Source organism: Leptosomus discolor, chromosome Z, assembly GCF_034619465.1.
Source record: "Leptosomus discolor isolate bLepDis1 chromosome Z, bLepDis1.hap2, whole genome shotgun sequence".
Lineage (NCBI taxonomy): Eukaryota > Metazoa > Chordata > Aves > Leptosomiformes > Leptosomidae > Leptosomus > Leptosomus discolor.
The window spans coordinates 34,141,867-34,167,845 of record NC_141419.1 but is presented as its reverse complement, the minus strand read 5'-3'; the positions used below and the strand labels follow the sequence as shown (position 1 = coordinate 34,167,845).

General features: G+C 39.8%; 1 protein-coding gene across 1 annotated transcript; it reads right to left on the bottom strand.

The window, feature by feature from the left end:
• Positions 1 to 1,139: 1,139 nt before the first annotated feature.
• Positions 1,140 to 23,955, bottom strand: CARNMT1 (carnosine N-methyltransferase 1). Its single transcript, XM_086479384.1, has 8 exons — positions 23,636 to 23,955; positions 18,362 to 18,557; positions 17,181 to 17,344; positions 9,598 to 9,738; positions 4,806 to 4,984; positions 3,069 to 3,182; positions 1,949 to 2,052; positions 1,140 to 1,652 (listed from the first exon to the last, which is right to left on the bottom strand). The coding sequence occupies exons 1-8, from the start codon at positions 23,953 to 23,955 to the stop codon at positions 1,536 to 1,538; spliced, it is 1,335 nt and encodes a 444-aa protein (XP_086335510.1). The 3' UTR covers positions 1,140 to 1,535.
• Positions 23,956 to 25,979: the final 2,024 nt, after the last annotated feature.

Genomic DNA, 25,979 nt, shown 5'->3' with positions numbered 1-25,979 from the left:
CTCCTTGCAGACTTTCAATTTAGGAACAAAGGCACAAATTTCTGGCCTTAATGGGAAAAATCCAAAAGCCAGAAAACAGATCTATTAAAGAAATGAGATTAGGACATCACCGTGAAAAAAGGGACTAGAACTAAGGGGAAACAAACAAGCTGTTGTCCAGTGCCATGATGACCAAATATGAAAATTCCTTGCATAATGTTTTTATATTTAAAAGAAATGTTTGAAAATGCATGAAAATAGTACTTAAAGTAACCAATATATTAAGAAAATGAAATGGCTAACATGACCCTTCCTCTCAGCATAGCAGTTATTACTTAGTATTTTCTTATGTATATTACCTTTTAAGTGATAGAAGGTTCTGCCTCTCCTGCCTATCACTATCTGTAAGTTAAATATTCACCTAAACCAGATCTGCCAGGAAAAAAAAAAGCCAACAACATTTAGGATAAGAAACCAAGAAGTCACTAAGTCACAAGGGTAAAGTGCCTGAAGTTACACAGAAAATTGTCTACAAGTTGGCCTGCATACACTGGCTCGGGTAGAGATGATTAGGTTACAGCACATATTAAGCGTAAGGTGTTGTTCCTACACCCTTGAGAAACTGGGATTTTTCTGTTGCACTGCCTACAGGTGGCACAGAACTCGGCTATGCTACCAACTTTAAAAAAAAAAAGAGCTCGAGGTATAACGTGACTTTCTCTTAATGATATTTAGCAAAAAATACTGCTTCCCTGTTTTGGCTTAAGCACTAAGTAGGTGACTCAAAAATCCATGTACTTTAAGACAGCGAAGCATCTAATGTATTTCAGTTCCAACATTAAGAGATTCATCTAAATTGGTGTTATTCATTAACTGATGTTCACACACTGCTTCTCTGTGACATGCTGCTTTTTCTTCAGTCAGTACTCTGCTTTCACATAATATTTCAAATTGCCTGTATGTTCTGCGTTTTGATTAAATTGTTAACGGTGGTACATCAAAGATTAGAATTTGTATAATAATTACTTCATTTCAGTTCCACAGAAAATGCTCTAACAGTTCAGATGGCTATTTTATCCATCAAGAATAATTTTATCACTTTCCAACCACTTCAGACTTCATAACTTAAATATACATTCAGAAATACTTCTATTTAAACACCTAGTACAGTAAACACCTCTATGCATCAGAAAGTAGAAAAAAGAAAATATAAATCTATGAAAACTGAGGCAGCATATGCAGATAATTAGCCTTGTTATGGCAAACATTAAATTTTATCCTCGAGAAAACATTTTTGCTTTTAGTTTTAATGCATTCCAAAGCACAAAGACAGTGTATGCAAACATTTCCTCCTCCATTTTCACAAGTATATTACAAATATGCATGGCATAGTACATATCTAGATAGCAATAGAGGTATTAAGAAAATAGACACTATCTAAATCCTATTAGGAATAAGAAGGCACCACTGATTTGAGGTTGTGTCCAGACATCATCCAGTCCATTTTACTGTCATTTCTAGCTTTCAAGCCAACGTGGTTTTTTTTCCTGATTAAATCATTCAGGCCACTTCTGTTCTGGTTTTCTCACCACAAACAAGACGCATTCATAGTAGTATTTCATCATGGAGAGTTCATTCACAGTGTAAGTTGACAGTACAGATTCTTTCTCCACCTGAAGAAAAAGCAGAAGTTTTCAAAAAAAAACCAACCAAACAACCTTCTCCACAAGAACTGTAAAAGTTTCTCTTAAGAAAGAAATTGCTATACACTTACTAGATCTCAAGGCCCATCTATACACTTTTTAAAAATGAGGAAAGGAAATAATTTGCAATGCACAAACATTTAATCCTTCTAAAAGTTACTAGTATACGCCATTATCTTAAACTAAATTTAAGGTAAAGGTTTATTTAAAGCAGTTTGTCTGGTTTATACCAGTACTACTCACTGCAAACTACAGCATCTTCTTACCTCTATATGGAATCCATATTGTAGTATAACATTTTTTATATCCTCATAGCTTAATTCTATAGAAAGTTCATTTCCCAAGTTTTCAAAGTGGTAAAGGAGAGGACCTACAGCACAAAGATACAACAGAAATGGCTCTCAAAAAGACAAAAATGTTTTAAAAATCAAAAGCAGATACTGAATTGCAAAAAATGCTTTTATCCAGACTCAGATACAAACAACTTTTTTTTACTGTTTTTTACTAGTTAAATTTAACAAGCACTATCCTTCAAAGTCCACCCTTTAAAGCATGAGTCTCCCTGTTTTCTCTGAACACGTATCCTTGAAATTGCAAAAGATTTAAATTTTGTAAATAAAAATAATTAAGTCTCAACTTATGTCAGTATCAGATGTTCTATCACTCAAATATGATTTTTATAACAAACTTCCAAACCAATGCAAATTGCAAACAAAGTTGTTCAGCTGCTTATTCATCAATGAAGTCTCATTTCCTAACAGACAGTGCTTTCTATCTTAAAATTTCTTCAGTCTAGTATCACTGCTGCCTCTATAGAACAGAAGGCAGGAACCTAATCAGGAGCTCTGCTTGCATTTCGTGACTGACCAACCAGCTTCTACTATACAAAAAGGTTAACTCCTAGGTTTCGTTTGCCATTAAGTGCCTTTTCTTTTGAGCCAAGGCATACATAAAGATCATTCCCAAAGCTTCTGCTTTGAAGCACAGTAACAAACTAGACAACAGATTAAGAAAAAAAAAAATGCATGGATATATTTAAACACAGGACAAGTTCTGTTTTCTTAGAAAAATAGCAAAAACCCCAGTACAGGACACTACATTTGTCAAATGTTTGATGCATGAATGCAAAACCTGCCACTAGGAGGATGTATCCTTTATTTAAAAAAACAAACACACACACACACCATGTTGACTTGACTGCAATTAGCAAACTTCTGGACATAGTCTGAACACATTTGAGATCATTTCCAAACCCTAGATATTTCTGGGTCTACAGAGTTTTCAGCACAGATGCATTCATCCCCACAACCCTTTTCAAGTATTAGATGCCTGTTAGGTGATCAAACATTGTCAGGGCTAGCAGGAAGAGAGGTTGGTCACACTTGCCTACATTTATCCATATTCCTCCAGGCTTTAGTATTTTCCATATAGTATCAATGTAATCAATAACATTATGTGCTGTATCTATGAAAAAACAAGTTGCTATGCAGTCCCATGTATCTGCATAAAAAGAGAAAAGTATACAGAGGTTAATTTCAATGTTCCTACCCCGTAAAAGTTCATCATTTAACCCCAGTATTTGTTTATATGCTCAGCATTAACGTGAACTAACAAGCTGAAGGCTCTTAATTTCATTTACAAGTAAATAAAATATTTTGGTTTATGTTAATAACAGTTAAGTTTGGGTTCATGTGACCTAGATACGTGTTTACATACATATACCCTAAAATATTACACATATTATTCATGCATTTTATAAAGTTACTCATGCATTTTATAAAATTGTTCATACACATTACATAAAATGACACATATTTACATTTTACAGTACATAACAAGTATTGTAACACATTTTATATAAATGAAGGCCCAAATGTGCTATTACTCACCTGTCCTACGAACTTCATTACCACAACTGTTCAAAATACAACTGCAAAACTACCCAGTGATTTTGGGCCTCTCTAATGTCTGTATATTAAGAAGTACTCTCAAAAAAATCACCTAGCTTTCAAACATTTCATTCAGTATCCAAGTATTTCTCCAGCTGTTTTTTATTAGTTAATTTAACAAGCAAGATCCTTCAAAGTCCACCCTTTAAATCATGAGTCTCCCTGTTTTTCTCTAAACATGTATCCTTGAAATTGGAAAAGATTTAAATTCTGTAAATAAAAAAATTTAAAAGCCTCCATTTATGCCAGTATCAGAAGTTCTACTGTAAGACAGAACCTTCACAAAATTAAGCAACTATAAGGCAGGCTCCTGCAAGAAAGTATCTGGAAGTCTAGCTGCACAATAAAGGGCAGATCAATAGCAATATAATCTTGGTGAAAAATGGCTATGGGTCTAACAGAGACAGAAAGGTGGAAACAGAAAATAGATGTCTGAGGTGATAATCCAATACTGTGTAAGAAAAAAATAGCAACTTCTAAGTAGGCATATATTAAAATATTAGACCTCATATAAAGGAACTGCGTAAGCACTACCCTTGATCAAATCCTAAGTACGTAACTGGTAGAGAAGGCACTAAATAAGGTAGTCTTCTGCAGGTTAATTCAACATTAGGTTAGTCATAAACATTACTTCATAGATGCAGTGAGGACAGCACAACTAACCTGATAACACAAGAAAAAATAAGGTTATTTGTACTGATAGAAGTCTCAATCTTTGTTAATTATCATCCCCTTGAAGTGCTTCTGAAGTATTTGACACTAAGTATGTATTTTTTCATTTATAATTTACTACTACTGAAAGAGTTTGCTTTGCTTTTACAACAGGAAATGAATAAAAAAATACCTTTTTTTTTCACTAAAGAGAAGTGAGTAATTACATTGTTCGCTTTGTAACACCACTTCTCTAAATCAAAAAAACCTTTCCATAATAGTACTCTAGTGTCTTATTCTGAAAGAGACTACCGCAACAAAGATCTGTTAGGCAAGGAGGTGACCATATGTTTTTTTATAACTAAGAAAAAACCCCACTGCTTTGGAATAAGAAAATCTTGCAACAGTACTTTTTGCTTAACAGTTGTAGATAGTTTCCTTCTATTTGTAAACATAACTGTCCCATAACCAATACTCTGAAGATACAGTTACATGGATGGCCTGAAAGTTTGCATTTACTCACTGCACTCAGAATAAATTTCTTGAAAATCCCCTGCTGTCATAGAGAAGTTTGAACCCGAAGGAAGACTGTGAGGATCAACATCAGGAAAATAAATTGGACGTATCTGATCAGCAGACCTTTTGTTATTGCTAAACTGATGAATCCAGGGATAAAGCTTACATGAGTTAACTTCAGAGCATCTGCAAAATACAGAAAATCGGCACAATTCAGTTTCAACTAATTGCTTATCTATTATCTAGAAATGTAGGAGTCAAAGACTTTTAACAACATCCATTGTTCTGCTGATAAAATTCTTGAAGCAGCTACACGTTTTTCTAAAGGACTTTTACCTAGTTCATAACACTTCAGACTGCCCATCAATTTACAAACTGATGAAAAAAAAATTACTCTGACACACAAATTATCACCACAGAATAACTGCCTTTTTCAATTTTAAAATTTTATTTTCCACTTTTTTACCATTTTCCGACTTATTTCTCCACTGAAAAGAAAATCCACAAGATTCTTTTGAAGATTAATGACATTTTTTTATTTAGTATGTTCAGTAAAGCTAAGTCTTTTTTTTTAATAGAAAAAAGTATGACTCAGAAAGAGTAACATTAGTTCCATGAATTTATTGGAAACATTTGTTTTCGTTCTAGACTTTTCTGTCTTTCCTGAACCATAATCATAGAGGTTTTGAAGCACAGCAAAACACAAAGCATTTTTCAGATGCTAACTGAAAGGATGTTTTTAGATTTGAAAAAATAAATAAATTCCATTTTGCAAAGCATAGTAGTTTTGCACTAGATGTAACAGAATTGCAATTATGCTGAGTAAACACGTCTTTGTAAAATAAAATTTGTGGGTTGACATGACCAAGTCAACTCTTACTTTAAAAAGCAGTAAAGTATAAAAAACAGCTTTTCCCACAGTCCTGTAAAATCAGTTTGTAATTAAAAAATGAAGCCATTTTCTTTCAGAGACAGAGGACACATCTGTCCCACAAAACACATATCAAACACTTAAACTGCAAGCAACCTACCAGGTTATAGAAAGTGCACTCTTTTAGCTGCTAGATAGAAAATACATGTGGTAAAGGCTGAAATAATATTTTTTACCTTCATGTCATATTTATATTTCATTTTATCAGTAAAAATACAAAAACAACCTGTATTTGAGCAGCAGTATGCTGTGCTCATCAACTGTCTCCATATATAGTGAATAAATACCAGCTAGATGCAGGCAGTCAGAGGCAAAAAAAGCAGGGTAAAAGCCCTGATAACAAGGGCATCATTTTCTTCAAGACATTTCTATTTTGGTTAAAAAAGAAAACCCCAAACAAAACCAACCAAACAAAAAACCCCCTACCCAACCACCACAACAAAACCCCCCCACAATGGCCAACAGACATTGTATGTTAACCATTCTAGCATTCTCCTTAAGTTCCCAGTCAATTCGTATTATCCTCAGAACACTTCTCTAACAATGAAAATTTCTTCAAAAGCAAGGTAAAGAAAAATGAGCCAAGTAGGTTAGAAAGTATTATTTTCTGAGCTATAAAGGAACACACACCTCCCTGTATTTTTTTCCCAGCACAAAGTATATTCATATAAGACCTTCAAACAGTTCCAAAAAGAATTCCCAATTTAATATAAAAGACCAATCCCTCTCCATATTCAAGTCTGAAAACCTCCCTTGACAGTTTCAGTGATTTATACTTCAAAACTAAGTACTGCAGTCATTTACAATCCCATCCTTCCAAAACAGATGTATGATGTAAGTTACATTATAAAAATCTAACATCTTTAAGTGTGATGCATTTCATTATTTTCCATAGGGGCAGGGCATTTACTGTTCAACATTCAGTCAAAATGACAGTTTTAGAAAAGATGGGTAGGTCAAATCTTACTTCTGACCACTGATTTAAACATAAGATGCTTAACTGTTTTCATCCTAAGGCATTCATGGACATGCAACAGACAATAAAGCAGCCTTCTCAAAGTGTCAAGATTTATCTAAAATTACATTCTTTCCAGAAAGTAGAGATTGGCCAATTATTATCATAAATTCTACTGGTATTAACTAAGCTTTTTTAAACTAACCCTACTCTGACTTGGGTACAAAGTGATTTTATATACTTCAACTGAACATTCTCAAATATTCCGAAATGGGACTACTGCTACTGCGGGGCTGTTGGACTGAGGCTACTGGCCCAGTGCTCTGAATATTCAGCTGCAAGAAACAGCAAACAGTGAGTCGGCAAACAGCTGCTCCTGTCTCCTCCACATGATACCACCCTAGTGTTGTTCCCTCTCCTGTCATATGTCAAAAGGGAGTAATATGGGTCCTGTGGCTCTAGACTGCCTGAAAACATTAGTATGCTTTCCAGAGGCAGGAAAGCACATTATGCATTTCACAGCTTTTGCTCTTCCTAAACGTGTAAGAAATGAAGTGTCTGTACGTCACCAGTGACTACCTCTGCCATCTATCATTATATCCAGAACTCATGTAAACACTAGAAAAATAAGCCTGCAGTAAGAACCTCACCCATACAAGAAAAAGCACAATTTCCCCTATTGTATGGACTGCAGCAGCCTTGAAGCCACTGTAGCTTAACTACTCCAGGGTCACTATTTTCAAATTAGAGCTTCCTCAATGGAATAATACACTCTAATTTCAACTATTCAGTGACCTCAGTTACACCTTGACACACTCTCTACATACCATGCTATGCAATTTTATCCACAGTAACAAAAATTCACAATTTAGAGAATTAAGCTTTTTTATATGCATAAAAATCAGCAGATACCATTTTGTATACAGAAGACTTAAGTCACTGTACCACATCTGGGAGCCCGCCCACTTTAGCAGTTGGCTTGACACTCAAGACAGTGCTTTGTCTTCCCAAAAATAAACCAAGGTCAGAGCAAGAAGGTATGTCCAAACTGTAAGCACATGTTAGCAAAACCCTCATGCTTTTATCAATTGAAAACAAAAATTAATTTAATTAAGACTGTAGTTAAAAACTAATTTGCAAAATCCTTCTTTCTTACCAATCTTTCTTAACTGGTATCTTCAGCTCATATTGATCATTGCTGCTTCTTCCAGATTCCAGGAAGGCAAACGTCCATTTCAGAAGGCTAACTGGGAACAGCCACTTAAGACTAAAATGAAAGATCCCAAAGTCCCTAAAACCTTATGAACAGACATCCCAAGCCCACAGTTAGATCTGGCAAAAAGGAATGGTTGGACTTCAACTGAATTGACTGAAAATCAGAGTCAGGTTAGCAGTATTCTCTTCCAGGCTACTGGTGGAACTTCCAACAGATAACTGGCCCACCAAAGACAAGGATTACACCAGCTGAGCAACACTTACATTTTGCTAAAACCTAATTAGCACGTCTAATACCTATACACCTCTTCACTAAATATCTTACATAAATAGGAAACACCATGTGAGCATTAGGTGCTAAGAATAATTGCCATCATAAGCGAAGCACGGATCTTCAGGAGAATTCCACATACAGGCCAAAGACTCATTATTTAAGGAAGAGAAAAATCATGTCAGAGATAGTTAGGGGTGAAGTTAACTTTCAGATTTGAACCACTATGACAGCTGATCAGTGCTCCCAAAGATGGGACATGAATACTTTTATGCTGCTTTGAATAATTTCAGAAGTTCCAAAGAGCATAAGAGCCAGCAAGGCTGTATAGCTACGGACAAGAAGAATGTGACCTTCTTTCAGTAGCTGCAAGGCATTCGATCAGCTCAACTGTAATATGCAGTTTCACCACTAGATGACAGTCATTTAAGGATAATGTTAGAAAAAGAACAAATAAACCTCCAGCAATCACATTGACCGCTGCTGTTGTAAGCAGGCATGCAGTAACCGTAATAAACAGTGTTTTCACTTTGTTCTTTTTGAGCAGTAACCTGTAACAGATTTAAGATCACAGTCCACTGTGGACATTCAGTCTACAAACAGGGCTCCAAAACATCATGATAATATAGCATACAAGCCAATCACTTCAGTGTTTTCAGCAGAGGTGTATCATTTCAAATTGAAAGTATAAACTGGAAAAATCTGTCTCTCTGAACCTGGTACCAACTCCCCCCCTCCAGACCTATTTCATACTTGCCTACCCATAGTCTTCCTACCGCCCTTCCTAAAAGAACAGTTGCATTTCCTGACACCTTTCCTCTCTAACAAGTTCATTATAAAACTAGTAATTTCTAATAACAGAATACCAGATACAGAAATGTCACTAAGAAACCTATAAACTGAGATTTACTACATTCAAATTTAGTACCTCAGTGTAACTGTAGCCACTTGCTTAAGAAGTGGTTCACTGTGCTTCAGTGATTGTTCTTCATGTCGAAATAGTGCCTAAAATTCTAGTATGGAATGTAACACTTTAACTGGTTTCCTCTGTTACTAATCACCACCACTTTGTACCATGCACATACTAACTAGCCCATATTTGACACCAGTGAGATAGTATGCATTTTACAGAAACAGATGTGAAAAAAATCATAAAACCTATTCAAGATTATGCATAAAATCTGTGGTACAATTTACAGATTTTAAGTCTCATAACTTAAAATCCATGCTTCCTACTACAATTTTAATGACTCAGATACAGTGCTTCCCTCCCCCATTTATCCCACTGATTTTTTGTTCATTAAAACATTCTAAGAAGTGGTTGCGTGCCCTGCGCTGTCTATTCTTGAGTTTTATTTATTTGAGTTTCTCATTTATAATTTTGTCCCTCTAGGTTTCAATCAGCAAGTAAAACATAAGCTATGTACCTGTTGAGTACAAAGTTAGAAGAAAAGAGCATAAAGAGGCTCCATTCATTTCCTTGGCAAGCAAAACCGAGCATAGCTATTTCCCACGCCAATCTACCTAGCCCAGCACCAGGTACCAGGATATTAACTTTGGAGAAATCCCTGCAACAGAACAAAAATAATAGTTAAGTCTTTATCCAATACCTCTTAACAAAACTTACAGAGGTCCAGTCAAACATTTCCCCGCACCCCACCCCCCCATAGTTAGTTATTACAATGTATTTCCTATATTTACTTTATATTGTGAATGCAAACGGAGTGATTTCTGGTCAGATTGGTTAACTGTACAGTCAAATAATTCACAGAAATGACTCAAAAGGACATATACAACCCTCATTCAGAATACAGAACATAATTACAAAACTTTTTCTTCCTGAAAACTTTTGCAATTATTAAGCAAAAAAAAAAATCCAAGTGAATTGAAGAAAGAACATTATCATATAGCGCCATTTATTTTTCTGAGGCCCATTGGTAACTAGTAAATATTCTAGAAATCTTCTTTACTACATCACATGAAAAACAAACAAGTATTTTGTCATCAGCAACACAAACCAAAACTTCCATAAGCTGATGAGCAATTCAGACTGTATAAACCTTAAAGTAGTTACCTACTCAGCAACTGTGAGTTTTACATATGCTGTTCACTGACTTCACTGAAACACATTAAGTGACATAAGATTTCCTAAATCAAAGTACATTGCAGCTCTCTAACCCTTCACTTCCCATAACCAGGCATCAAGCTGAAGACAACCAGAAGACATCCAGCAGTGTGTGTTTACTGAGACACCTAGACAAACCCCTCCCATCTTCCAAGTTCAGCAACTAACAGAACTAAGAACACAAAAATTTTATCCTTTCATGCAGAAAAGGCGATACATACATATTCTAACCATTATACTTCCATCATAATGCAAACCTTCTCTGATGAAACAAAACATTCTCCCACACTAAACTCAAAAGATTCTTAATCTAAAAAAATAATTTCAGTTTTCACTCATGAACAAGACTTCATTTCATATACCAAAAAAAAAGCGTGAACACTCAGACTACCCTCCCTTTTGCGTGTCACCTTCAAAGGCAAAACATATGTGTATCAATTCATATGCCACTACACAAAGGAAGCCACAATCAGCACTTCCAAACATGAAAGAAAGCAGGATGCAAAGCCTTTGACGACAAAAATTCAGGGTTCAAAAGAGCATGAAGCTGAGTGAAGGAGTTATGTAAATTCTGAAAAGTAGTACATTTCTGAAGACTATTACCCAAAACCAAACAAAAGCATTATTTTTTCCTAAAGGTCACAAGAACTAACAAAGCAATTTTAACAGTGCCTTTTGGTTTGTGGCTTAATCATCTAATTAGTGAAGCTTCCCAAATGGAAAAATCCAACTTCTCATTCCTGATTTTCATTTACATTCCATTATACTTTCAGATTCTTTGTTTTATGATTAACAAGAAGCATGAAATCAGGACTTTGCTATTACTTAAGAGCACTCCTGTGAAGCAGCGGTTCTCCTTACCTCTCTTCTACAAGGAATGCCAGAAGAAAGCTAGCCAGGAAGGCCTACTGAAAAAAAGAAAAATTCAGGGGAAAACTGCTCGCTCAAGACAAAATTTTTGAAAATAGGGACCCAGAAGGAAGAGGAAAATCCACTTTCCAGGAGAAGCTAGAAAAATCTCAATCTTTTTCTATTTGTAGTGGTTCACTTATTCCAAATGTATTTTTAATCTAATCTGTTTCTTCATTTCCTTACAATTTAACTTTGTTTATGAAATATCTGGACAAGCTCTACACAGATTTTTACACCCCCATGTGCTACTTCCAAGGTTATCACACACTGATTAGAAGACATTTTTCTTACAATCACCTAATAACTCATAGCTATGCAGGTGCAATCACATTTTGAAATCTCCACCTTTATTCATCCTCAAACAAGATAAAGCCTCTAATAGTGAGTTGACTTGTAATTGTCTTGCATCTTTTTATTCACAACACAAAGCTTTTGTATCTCTGAACCAATTGTCCCAACTCTCTCTTACAAATAGTTGATTTCAACTGCACTTCCCTTTACATCTTTGTTAAGGGACTGAAGTCTGGAAACTTGTTAGCAATTCAATTTCCATGTCTATCCTCTTTATACAAGTTGTTAGGGACTGGTATTGGCCACCAACTTAGTTTCAGCATACAAAGCACAGCTAACAATACAATATAATTAAATCTGGGTCCACTAACATTGACACTAGCCTTCCACAATGGTTCAAAAACAACTTCATCTATAATCGGAGAAATCGGGAAAATGGCAAACTTACCACATAACAAGTAGTGACTGTTGATAGTGCCCTGCTACCAAAAAAATGCTCAAACCACTTTTGCTTTTAAGACTTAAAATGAATTGTTAATGACAAACTGTTGATGGACTTAAAATTAAGGTGCAAAACCAGTGGTAGTGAGAGCACTCAGTGCACTATATTACACTAATTTTTGAATCATTAGAACAGATAAAAATTTTTAAAGGCACAGAAACTTCTTTTTTAATGGCTACATTCATAAGATAATCTAGGAGGCTAGAAAAGCTACTTTCCTTTGGTGGATATATAATTGCAGCAGTAGCAAAGACAAAAAAACAATCCAGAACTGTGACAACTGGTAAACTAAAGTTATCCACAGTGAAACTAGCCTTGAACTAGCCAGCAGCAGCAGGATTTCTATGACACAGATCTAGCATTGGTTAGGAACATAAATAGGTATCCAACAAGTATCTATTGAACACCTGTGGTGCAACAGGGAAGAAACATTGGCCTGTTAACCTGACAGGTGTGGAGAGAGGAGGCTGGCCAAAGAGCAGGGAAGAGGGCTGCATACTACTGTTTGGCTCAACTATTGAAACCGCAGTCTCTTAAAAAGACAGTGGAGAAATACCAGAAACAACTAATATCTGTCATGCCACTACTATACTGCATTTTGCAGTACGATACATTCTCAGCTTTTAGAAGTTTAATGCCATTAATAAAGATTTTAACTGTGTCCTATTTTTTAAGGGAAAAATTAAACATGATAAAAATAGAGACTTCTTACACTGAAATGGCAAACTGAAGTTCAGAAAAGGATAAATTAGTGTGTGTGATCAAACACAAACCTTGTTGTCATAAACTAAACACTGCAATTCAATATTATCTAATGATAAGTGACAAGAAATATACAACCCATACACAGATCACCAGTGGCAACATCAGCATAGAATCACACTGTGGGACTCCTCCTTTCTTGATGTCTTATCTCTGTAATATTTGTAAATTTAGATAGTGAACAGATTCAATTCTCAGTAGAGTATTTTTCATTATTTTTATGTAATCATATTTTCAGAGGTTTTTTTAAAAAAGACAACTACTTTTCAAACAAAATAACGAAGGTAGCCAAAAAGAACAATCATTTGAAGAGCAATTCTCCTCCAAACCTAGCAGCTGATGTTTATATACTACCAGGTAAAGGCCTGCAAATTTCAGTGGAATGCACAACCCTGTAGACAGTTTGCTCTTAAATCTAATGTTTAAAGTGAAGTTTAGACAAAGTACAATTTTTGACATGATTACAAACCCTGCAAGGCCAGAGGGATTTTTATAAACAGAATTCATATAAAGCAGAAATTTTATCATCACTATAAATGTGACTGAGCACATGCAAGAAGCATAGCCAAGCTCTGTCTTAGGACTAATAAGCTACCTTTTTCAAATAAAAAGGAAACTAAGCGCTGATGACTTTTCAGCTGTCCTGCCGATATCTTGGAAAATGTAATCAACTGCAGACAGCATGACAGATCTAAATTTCAAGTTACAGGTAGTTCCAGAGGCCAAGTTAATGAAAAAAAGAAAACTGTGGAGAAAATACCTAAGTTTACTGTTCTTGGCCATGGAATGACAGTCAACCAAAAGGTTAACTATTTCATTGGTTCCCTTTGTACAAGGAGCTGATGATCTTTACATCCTTTCACGTAAGTAGGAAAAGTAACAGAAATAATGAAGGAAAATCAAGATGACAAAAAAGGAATTAGGAGAAGATGTATCTATATGCTTATTTAGCTTTTCAATTTAAGTTTCTCCCTAAAAATCCTTTAGTGAACACATTCCATCAAGAAATAAAAAGATATGTTTTACTATTTTCTCCTACAGAAAGCAGTGATCATTGTTCATTAAGATGCAAGAAATTTAAATGGCTTCATCAAGAGGTAGACAATGTTATAGAGACCCTGTGAGCTGAAACACAAATTCCAACATGAATAATGTAGGAAATCTATCAGTTCTTCAGGAAGACCTTATCTCACAGGACTTCACTTAGAACTGCTTTGTTGATCCTACTAACAGATTCTGTGTTAAGGTGCTAAGCAGAAAGAAGAAATGGCTTCTGAAGATGAATGGGAGGCAGAAACAGCCTTTGCCATTTTATTTTATTTTTAGAGGACGGTCTTGTCGGAAAACCAGACTGAAACACAAGATAACAGTAGCACCTATTCACAAGACTGTTCTAATTTACAGCTGCTTTTCAGGTATTGCTTTCTCTCTCCTGCCTCCCAGAAGAGCAAACACATACAGAACTTCGCTTTTCCTGTTCTTTGCATACGAGCTGAATGAATACAGACCAATCTTGCAAAGAAAAGCAAGAACACAACATGTGCATGCATGGAGCAAAACTTACTTGAAGCCATTAAAAAGTAAAAGGTGACTTGTACTGACAGTTTTCAGTTTAAAATATTTTTTCCGTCCTTTCCAATACAAAATGCATCTAGACAAAGCTGTTTTCATCATGCAGTGACAACAATATACTTTTTCCTCCAGCACTTTGATTTCTTCATCTCGGGAGACTTCAGCACTCTGTCAAAAGTGTTTTCCTCTAGAAGAGGAAAGTCTAAAGAACTGCAGTGCTGCACTCTGAGGTTCCATCTACAGACTCTTTTCCCACAGTAGCGCTTACAGCCAGTCCTCTCCAGAGGAAACAGACTTTGCACGCACTACACACAACAGCCAGAATAACTTTACTATGGTCAGTTCAGGCCTTGTCCATTTCTTCAAACTGAAACATCTGCTTCCCTTCAAAACTCTAAAAAAGGAAGCTGATCGACCAGCCAGCCTGCCCTGCCAGGGAAGTTACTTCTTACAGAAGGGTGCCAGTTAAGCCTGATAACACACAAAGAGAACATGCCCTTCTGAAGAACTCTGCTTCTCACCTCAAAGAGGTTAAGTGTACCTAAGTAGGAGAGCCTCCAGGCACTAGGAAGAAGAGCGAGCTGACAACAGGAAGTAACAATACCTGACAGAATAAGGGTTTTATTTAAGTGCTTCGACAGCACCATAATGATCATGAATATTAAACTTTTAAATAGGTACATATAATACATGTTTTATAAATAAAAAAATGTTTCATTTGACAAACTCAAACTTGTAGTAGAGATGCTTGATCTACAGAGATGTTTTGAGATTTCTGTAGAGACAACAACTGGTATTTCAGAGCCACCACAACAGGGACAGAAGCACTGTCACAGTAGCTGTGTTTGACAACAATCACCACCATCAGAATTCCTGGGAAAGAAGTACAAAACTATCAACTTCAGATTCACCCAATCTGTTACCACATGTTGCTTCCTAATACCAACTGGAGAATTCATTGGTGATAAATGTGAAAGTCAAGACTTTCCAACATCAGTCATGATATCTCAAGATTTAGTACGTTACCTCCCCCATAACCAAAATGGTTTAAAAGCTAGTATACAAAGAAAAAGGTGAACTGCTGCCGTGAAGATCAGAATGATTACTTTCAAAACTAACGACTTTTTCTACATATCTGCATATCAGAGGTACACCACGTAACCTATAGCATTTAACTAATTCTTGTTTTATATAGAGCACTATTAGCACTAGAAACATCGCAGAAAGTTCACCTTCAGACAAAACATTTTTAATGGTGCATCCACCTTGAGGTAAGTTAGCCCAAGGCAAAAGAGAAACGAACCAACCATGTAAAATCCACGTTATGCCACCACTAACAGTCCTTACTAATGAAAATTAAATTATGGCTAGCGAAAGGTATTTTCAAATTGGTACAAGTACATTATCAGTAATGACTGAGAAAGAAGACCCACAGTAACACCCAGCTGTATCAAACCTAAATTCTGACCTGTTACATATGTAATGACAGAGTTCACAAGTTTTCCCATTATAACAGTGTTAAGTTTAAACTGAAATATACTTTATGATGACTGTGTAAGCTAAAAGAATGAAACACATTAAGCTAAAAGAATGAAATAGGTAATGAGAATAGAGTAAGACCTTGAAACAATCCCTAGAATTATGCAAACACAGCTGGAGCATAGCAGGAGGATAGCACTACTGTGAAGCAAAGGAAACTTGAAGATAGGGAGGTATGACAAGACCTTGTCTTTGGAGATAAACGGAGCAGGACCAGAACAAACTACCCCAATGAGCAAAGGTGGTGTGCAAGCCAGCTAGAAGACCCTGTGAGCATGCACGAGTACTTAGGTCAACCAGTGGACACAGTGAGGAAAGTTATCAACGACCACTAGAGGATCCCTTAAGACCACCACTCAACATAAACCTGCATGCGGGAGGGACATGTAAATATATCCATGAGTTCCAGGGACAAAAAAATGCATCTGTTAACCACTTCTCGGGGACAATAATGAATATGTGTCATCTCACTGTATATAGAATGCCACTCTCTACCTTGAGGCGTGCTCACCTCTGTGAAAAGATTACGTGTGCACCCAGCACCGCAATAAAAGTACGTCCTGCTTTCTAATACCTACAAATTGGTCTTAGAGAGTTATTGATATGGTATTTCAGTAACAACTGAGCTGACTAAACAGCAGAACCACTAAACATGGAATCTTACAGCAGTAATATCTTCTGAGACTCTACTAGTATACTTCCACTCAGTTACCTACCCACATCAATGACTATTTTGGTGGTGTTAACAAGTCAACTCAGTTACAGCGCTACCCTCACACATGCAGCAAAGTTTTTTAAGACTTGCCTTTTAACACGTCTGAAACAAAGGCTAGAATTAAGTATTTGCAGGGTAAATTCTTAGTGCAACAAAACTGTGCTAGAGGTTAACAGTCTTCTTCCCTTCTTCCACCATCAAGGGCAATACTCATACTTGCTGCTGTCACAAGGGTCCTTCCCTTTATCTGTAGCAGACACACTCCGAGAATCTGCTAACCTACAAACTTTACCTCACTGAGCACACAACCTCCTGAGGTCTCTACTTGAAAAGTTAACAGATATCCCATTACATCAAGCTGCAGAAAACCACAAAGTTCTGGTTCACCTGGTATTCACTTATGAAGTTTATGATTATGCTCTTTTCCAACACCTTGTATTAGAAACAAACTGTCTTGATTAAAAAAAATTCCACTGCATACACAGTAATTTCTGTATTTTTAAATCCAAGCTTTTCATTACTCCATAAAACCTTTGTTAGATTCATGCAACAGTGTGTGCCCATATAAAAATAAGTATTAAAACACTATTACCATCTTTCTTTTGGAAAGTTCTTTACAATTTCATTAATGATTGGCTGGTAGCAGGAATCTCTTTCAGGCTTTCCCTCTTCACTCCAGTCTCTCACAAATTGTTTCAAGGTGGACTTTAATTTATCCATGTCAAATGTTGAAGCTGGTGTAATCTTCCCTCTTCCCTGATTGAAGTGGGAAGAAAAGAACAGTTAGTGGAAAATGTACCAAGTATCTTTAGTCTTGGTGGGAAAAAAAAAAAAAAAAAAAGTACATCATAAACAGACAAAGCCCATGCTGTAAGAGCTGCTGGGAGTTTTAGCTGATAAAGCACTCTCTCTGCTGGGACCAGGGCTCAAATCCAACCTAGAATCCTAAACAAATTGAGTCTGCTGGTCTCAGTTTGTAATGCAAGAGACCAAGTTCCACACCAAAAAAACAATATAGTATGTCATAGCAGAGCACAATTGGTAGTCCTCTTTCAGGAAAGGACCAGGGCTTAGCTAGTGCAGAGGCTGAGCTGCTTACCCTGAGCAGAGGATCTCTTTAAGTAAGGATCTGGCAACACTGAGAAGCTCACATTAGAGCTACCCATTACTGTACTTTGCCTGCAGATACCAAAAAGGGACTTCAGTTTCCATCTCTGCCAGTCTTTCAAGTCTGAAAGCAGGGGGTTTTTTTATAGATATGCCAATGCCACGCTGAAAAAGCAGGTAAGTAGTGAAAAAGTTTTTACAGCTGAGAATATTAAAAATACTTAGTCTACCTAAAATTGCAACTGATTTAGAATGCCGTAAGAGATAACCTGCAGTAAAACAGACAATACTATTTAAGCTTGTAAGAGTCGGTCCGCTCTACATAGTTAACTGAAAAAGTTACTTTAAAATGTAACCAGGGTAGAGCAAGAACTTGAGTGAAAAAACCGCTTTTCATAGGAATTGATTACTTTCATTTGCCAGATTCACAATTAGTTTTCATAACTGTAACCACATGGACTAATAACAAACAGTTTTATTAAACTTCAGCTCTATAAGATGTGAAAGACAACAGTGAGAAATTCTAAGCAAACAGGCAATAAGAATGGAGAAAATAAAGAAGGCAATAAGAAAGCTGGAGGCCTAAAGGTGTGAAAAACAAATGTAGAAAATCCCAAAGCGTACAGAATTTAATTTTGGAGTATGAAAAAGTCAATTTTAACATACATCTTCTCCATATTCTTTATTTTCAAACATATGAACACAGTCATTCACAATGGTGTGTAGTATCTCTTGATTATGATCAATGCACTTCCGAATCTTGTCAAGGTGAGGAAGAAATTGAGGAAGAAGACTCTGTTGTTTAGCTGGGAGAGATTTAAACTGCCTCTCTGTTCTGTTCACTCGTTCATGCATATTCGTTCTAAAAAGCAAAAAGTTTAAAGGTCTTTAGATATTCAGAAGCAATACACGTACTAATTATAAATAACTCACTCTAAGCTACTCCAATTACAATTATTCATTTCTTTAGACATAAATTGATCAGACTTTAATTCCTTACTAGAGAACAAGTTTAAGAATTTTTTAAGCAAACATAGAATCATGGAATCATTCAGGTTGGAAAAGACCTTTGAGATCATAAAATCCAACCATCAACCCTACTTTACCAAGTACACCCCTAAACCACAGAATCACTTTGGTTGGAAAAGGCCTTTAAGATCATCAAGTCCAACCATTAACCTAACACCACCAAGACCACCACTAAACCATGTCACTGAGCACCACATCTATATGTCTTTTGACTACCTCCAGGGATGGTGACTCCACCACTTCTCTGGGCAGCCTGTTCCAATGTTTAACCACTCTTTCAGTAAAGGAATTTTTTGTAACATCCAAATCTAAATCTCCCCTAGTGCAGCTTGAGACCATTACCTCTTGTCATTTCATTAGTTACGTGGGAGAAGAGACCAATACCAGCCTCACTACAACTTCCTTTTAGGTAGCTGCAGAGAGCAGTAAGGCCTCCTCTCAGCCTCCTCTTCTCCAGGCTAAACAACCCCAGTTCCCCCAGGCGCTCCTCATAAGACACGTTTTCCAGACCCCTCACCAGCTTCATTGCCCTTCTCTGGACACGTTCCAGCAACTCAATGTCTTTCTTATACCGTGGCGCCCAAAAGTGGACACAGTACTCAAGGTGCAGTCTCACCAGTGCCCAGTACAGGGGCACGATCACCTCCCTACTCCTGCTGGCCACACCATTTCTGATACAGGCCAGGAAGCTGTTGGCCTCCCTGGCCACACCGCTGGCTCATATTCACCTGGCTGCCCACCAGCACCCCCAGGTCCTTTTCCACTGGGCAGCTTTCCAGCCACTCACCCCAAGCCTGTAGAACTGCGTGGGGTTGTTGTGACCCAAGTGCAGGACCCAGCATTTGGCCTTGTCAAACCTCATAGCATTGGCCTCAGCCCATCGATCCAGCCTGTCCAGATCCCTCTGCAGAGCCTTCCTACCCCTGTCCAGATCAACACTCCCACCCAATTCAGTGTCATCTGCAAACTTACTGAAGGAGCACTCAATCCCCTCATCCAGATCATCAATAAAGATGTTAAACAATACCAGCCCCAATACTAAGCCCTGGGGGACACCGCCTGTGACCAGCCACCAGCTGGATTTAACTCCATTCACCACAACTCTCTGTGCTCAGCCATCCAGCCAGTTTTTAACCCAGCGAAGAGCACACCTGTCTAAGCCATGAGCCACCACTCTGTCTAATAAGATGCTGTTAGAGACAGTGTCAAAGGCTTTACTGAAGTCCAAGTAGATGACACCCACAGCTTTTCCTTCATCCACTAGGCAGGTCACCTGATCACAGGAGGAGATCAGGTTGATCAAACATGACCTGCCCTTCATGAACCCATGCTGGCTGGGCCTGATTCCCTGGATGTCCTGCACTTGCAGTGTGAGCGCCCTCAAGATGAACCACTCCATAATCTTGCCTGGATGACCTACCTTGGTAGGTCAGGCTTACAGACCTGTAGTTCCCTGGATCCTCCTCCTGGCCCTTCCTGGAGATGGGTGTCACATTGGCAAGCCTCCAGTCCTCCAGGACCTCTCCCGTTAACCAGGATTGCAGGTAAATGATGGAGAGTGGCTTGGCAAGTTCCTCCAACAGCTCCCTCAGTACTCTCGGCTGGATCTCATCCGGCCCCACAGACTTCTGGGTAACCAGTTGGCACAGCTAGTCATAAACTACTACTTCCTGGATTATGAGGGAATCCTTCTCGTCTCCATCCCTGTCCTCCAGTTCAGGGAGCTAGTATCACCAAGCACCCCATCTAAATGACCTTTAAGCACATTAAGGGATGGTGGCTCAACCACCTCCCTGGGCAGCCTATTCCAATGTCTGACAACCCTTTCAGTGAAAAAATTCTTCCTAATGTCTAGCCTAAACCTACCCTGGTGCAGCTTGAGTCAGTTCCCTCTTGTTCTATCATTAATTACCTGTGAAGAGACCAGCACCTACCTCTCTGCAATGTCCTCTCAGGTAGTTGTAGGGAGCAATCAGGTCTCCCCTCAGCCTCCCTTTCTTGAGACTAAATAGCCCCAGTTCCCTCAGCCGGTCTTCATAAGACCTGTTCTCTAGGCCTTTCACCAGCTTTGTTGCCCTTCTCTGCACTCTCTCCAGCACCTCAGTGTCTTTCTTGTATTGAGGTGCCCAAAACTGAACACAGTACTCGAGGTGTGGCCTCACCAATGCCAAGTACAGGGGGCCAATCACATCCCTGCTCCTTCTGGCCACACTATTTCTAATACAAGCCAGGAAGCCATTGGCTTTTTTGGCCACCTGGGCACACTGCTGACTCATATTCAGCCACCTGTTGCAGTTTAAGAGGACCATTGTTTTCTTCTTGCAGTTCCTCATCAACCACTCATTTCCAGCACAGGTGATCACTACCTTAAATACACAGATCTACAAAATTTAATGAAAAACTAGCCCCCAAACCTATGAAAGCATGATTGTTTCACAAATCCAGTTTCAACTGAATGGATAGCTGAATGCTATGGTAAACTTTGGCCACAGAAATCACAGTATGTGTAGTGGGAATAGGGATCTTCAAAATCTACTGTTTTCGAAAGAACTGTAGAAGTCACAGCTGGATCATACCACAGTTCTGGCATACGCACTAAGATACTAAGCTAGCCTCTTTTAACAGCATATCCCCTTCAAGTATGAGTACTGTTAACCTGATCATATAACTGATCAAAGCTAAAAATAACTCTTCCACTTCCCTAAAATAAAAGTTCCATGAAAAAGGTGAATCTGCTACCAAGGGGTCTGCTTTTTTTCTGGCTTCTTCCTTCTCCTTACCCAAAACAGTTCTGTCTTCCAGCTTGTTCCAGCACTCACCAGGCCTGCCACAAAGCTCATTTAACTGTCTAACCCAGAAGAGACCTATATAGATCTTGCTAGATTTGATTTCTGTCAGTTAGCAAGGCAAGCTGGCTGAGCACTGTCATAAGGACATCTAAAGAGAGGTCATAAGGCCAGGACAAGGGGTACTGCCCCTTTAGACAGCAGTGAATCATGGTATCAGGTCAAGTCACACTGCAGTTTCTCAAACTCTTGTGTCAGCATGCAGCATCACAGAGTTGAACACTAGCCATGAGAGGGAGTAAGGTTTAAATGCTGCAATTTTAGTTGCAACCTGGGTCTGCAAATTTTACCAGTTAATATCTCCAGCATCACATATGTGCTACAGAGAAGTGCATGTTCATTGCAATAGCTACATTGGTTTAAAATGACATTTAAGAACAAAAACCAGAGAAGGAACAATAAGTAAAACAAACTGATCCTCCATATAAAGCGTATCAGCTTAGTTTAATATCGTGGTCTTGAAAGTTCTGTCAGAAAACAAAATCTTTGAACTATAATCCTCCACCCTTTCATGCTGTATCACAACCTTCTAGCAGCATGAATAGTTCACTAAAATCAGAAGAAGTACACATAAATAAAGAAGGCCATATCTCTCCAGAAGTCAAGAATTTTAATCTGGACTCATTCTAAAGTGTGTTACCGCCTTACTCATACAGACATTTCCAATTAAATTATTTTTAACTACCAAGCTATGTAATTTCACTTAAATTTGGAGTTATTTCTTTGAGGCAGAGGCAATTTAATTTGACTTCTGTGATGGAAATTTGAGTCATATCCATTTGTTACATGTTTACCAAAATAGAAATATGCAAAAGCAACCCAGAGTCACAGCTGAGCAAGAGGTTGAGAAAGATGTTCCCAGCTTCTGAGGACTAAGGATACAATTACACCACCAATATAAGTAAATTACAGTTGGCTGCTGTGCTAATAGCAATAACTAACATAAAGCCTTTAGTATGGCCAAATTGAATTAGAGAATTCAGTTTGGAAGAGACAAAGGGTAATCTACACCAATCTCCTGCTCAAATACTAGTCCCAGGAAAGAAAAATATCCAAGATATAAAAACAGTAAACAGAAAAAAATACTCTAAACATCACCCACTCCTTCCAAGAACTTCACTGTCATGTAAAAATTATGCTTGTATTTATTGACAAAAAGGGTCCAGCACCTAACAATGATTCAGATAACTGGGGTTTGTTACCTAAAGTACACAAATAAGGAGCATAGCTACATCCCAAATCTGCTTCCCAAACCTTGAATAACAATAGACAGTTTACCAAAACGCTGCTGAGGACTGGACTTTTTCAGCCAGTCATCATCGTCGTCATTCCCCCACCCCTGCCCCACAATCTGAGTAACTCTTGTTTCCTCTTCCATTCAATGGACTCAGATATAAAGTCAGGCCCATAGTTGGCGTCGTCGTCCCCACCCCCCCCCGCACCTTTATCACATTCCTATGGAGCCATCAAGCCTTCTTCTGAAGCCTTAAACAAACATCTAGAAAACTAAAGCTGGAAAAAAATGTCATCCATTAGCCCTCTCAACAGGTTTTACCTCTTGTGCAAATTAACACATCTTTCAAAGATTTCGGCAGTGATTGAAACACCACTTGCATTTCTCTGCTAGCAGAAGCTACTGTTGTTTTGAGCACTTTATAGCGCCTTAAAGCATTTTATCTTATTAAAAAAAGAGACCTTCCACACCCTTTTCAGGTGCGACTATACTTTGAGAAAGTTTGGGGGTTTCTTCCTTTTATGCTTCCTAGCTGACAAAGCCATCGAGGCGCCTTCCTGCATACCGTGGGAGGAAAGGGGCGCAGAGGTCCCTTCCTGACTCAGGCTTCCGCACCCCGCTGCCCACGGACTACGAGCCAGGGCGGCGGCCTCACAACACGCACAGACGAGCGAGCCAAAGGCTCTGGGAGCCGGGCACCCGAAGCCCGCGGTGCCGCCCGCCCGGACGGCGAGCTCCTGCCCCCGCCGAGGCCGGTCGGTGCGAGGAGGGCGCGGCGAAAGGAGCAGGCCCTCGCAGGACTGCGCACACGAGGCGGCGGGTCGCGGTTACCCGTAGTAGCGGAAGGCGTTGATGATCCTCCGGAAATGCTCCCGCTCCATCCGCTCCTCCTCCTCCACCCTGGCTGCCGTGCCCGCCGCCGCCGCCAGCGCCCTCGGCTCCTGCGGCTGCCGCCTCCGACGCTCATCGCTCAGCGAGGCCGCCAGCTCCGCCCCGGCCTCACCACCCGCGCTCTCTCCCGGCCACGGCAGCCGCTCCCGCTCCTTCTCGTGGCGCCGCCGCAGACCCCTGCGCATCGCCTTGGCCGGGGGGTCCCTCTCGCCGTGGGGAGGCGTCTGCGCTTTATGGGACACGGCGCACGTGGCCGACATCCCCGCCGCGGCCGCCGCCAGCGGTCGCGCCCGGCGCGCACGCTCCCTCGCTCACTTCCGGCGCGGGGGAATATCGCGAGGAGACGGACGACGGCAGGCGCAGGCGCGCTCCTGCCCCTAGCGGGCGGGGCAACGGCCGTCGGTGGGGCGGGCGGTTTCGGCAGGGACGAGGTGAACCGTGGGCTGCGCCCTGGGCGCTGGTTTGGGTCCGTGCCCGGGCGAAGCGCTGCGCGCCCGCGCGGTAGCTGCCACAAGGAGGGCGGAGAAGCTCGCCGTGGAGTCGCGCTGGCCGCAGGGGCCTGCCTATCGGCGGCAGAGGCGCTGAAAGGCCCCTGGAGCGTGCCTGAGGGGGACGCGTGCCTGCCTAGCTCGTCTGGAGTCCTGCCGCAGGAGCGAAAAGCACACGTTCAGCAGTGAGTAGACCCCAGCCCCTGGCCGGGCTGGCTGCGCTAGGCTGTGGCGTGGTGCGCGTCCGGCCCCGCACAGCAGCCAGGCGCGAGCGGTGGGGCGCCTGTGCTGACAAGAGGCGGGAGGCACAAAGTGGGGTCTGCGAGTGCCTCTGTGCCGGACTGAAGCCGGGCTATGCTTCCTGAAAACAAGCACGGGGACCAACCGCGGGGAGAGAAAAGCAAGGAGGCACGTTGAGCAGTGTCTGGCGATGCACGAGTCACTAGATTTCCACCTACAATTAGACGCTTTTGCCCTGACAGCACATCCTCTTCCACCTGCCGAACTTAAATGTTAAACCAGGTGCCGACATCCTCCATGTGTCCTGCAGCAAGCCACCATGCGTGGGTTTCCAGCTTGCTTTGAGAAAAGGCAGCTCGTACCAGAAGGCCTCCTTTGCAAGAGCCCATCACCTCCTCAGTTCAAGAACCTAAAGAGCACCGTCCTATGTCACACCCTGTCTCAGGACAAGCAGGAAGTGTTTTAGTAAACACTAACGTAACGGGAACAGAAGTTCTTCGGCACACTAACTCTGTGGAAATAGGAGTATCAGCCTCCTAATAGAAACACTCTCACTTTAGTCTTAATGTTTTCTGGTTTTCTTTACTCTCACTCTGGTCTTGCTCTCTGTCTTGGTTTAATCCCAGCCAGTAATTAAGCACCACACAGCTGCTTGCTCATTCCCTGCCCCACCCAGTGGGATCCGGGAAAAAGTCAAAAAAAAAAAAAAAGAAAGCAAAACTCGTGCATTGAGATAAAGACAGTTTAAAAGGACAGAAAAGGAAGGAAAAATAATGATAATATAATACACAAAACAAGTGATGCACAATACAAATGCATGCTCACCATGCGGTGACTGATGCCCAGCTAGTCCCTCAGCTGCAGTGCTCCAAGCCAACTCCCCCCCCCCCCGCCCAGTTTATATACTGGGCATGATGTCATACGATATGGACCTCCCCTTTGGACAGTTTGGGACAGCTGTCCTGGCTGCATGCCTTCCCAGCTCCTTGTGCACTCCCAGCCTCCTCACTGGCAGGGCAGTATGAGAAGCTGAAAAGTCTTTGACTTAGTACAAACACTGCTCAGCAGCAACACACAACGTCAGTGTATTATCAACATTTTTCTCATCCTGAATCCAAAACACAGCAGTGCACCAGCTACTTTGTTCCAGCTGAAATCAGGATGCTCTCTTGCAACTACATTAACTGGCTGGAGAGTTTTGAATACAAAGCAGTTCAGTGGCAGTGCTGGACAGAAAGCACAGACATCATTCCCAGCTGGATGTGATACCTTAACATAGCTTAGCTAAATGGAAGTTTTCACAAGAAAATAATTACTTTGTATTTGATGCATAATCACTGTTTTTTATAGCAGTCACTCTGTCCTTGGTACTTTTAGTCTCAAAACTTCAAAACAATATCCTGTCCTTGATGCGCATTTGCTGTAGTAGTAGTTTCGATACTTTAGTACATGTGAACAGATAAGCTGAGAAATATCCTTCACACTGGATGAGACCAGCCAACCAAGACAAGGAGGTACGCCACCTGGAATACTACTCACTGCGCAGATTCCAGAGA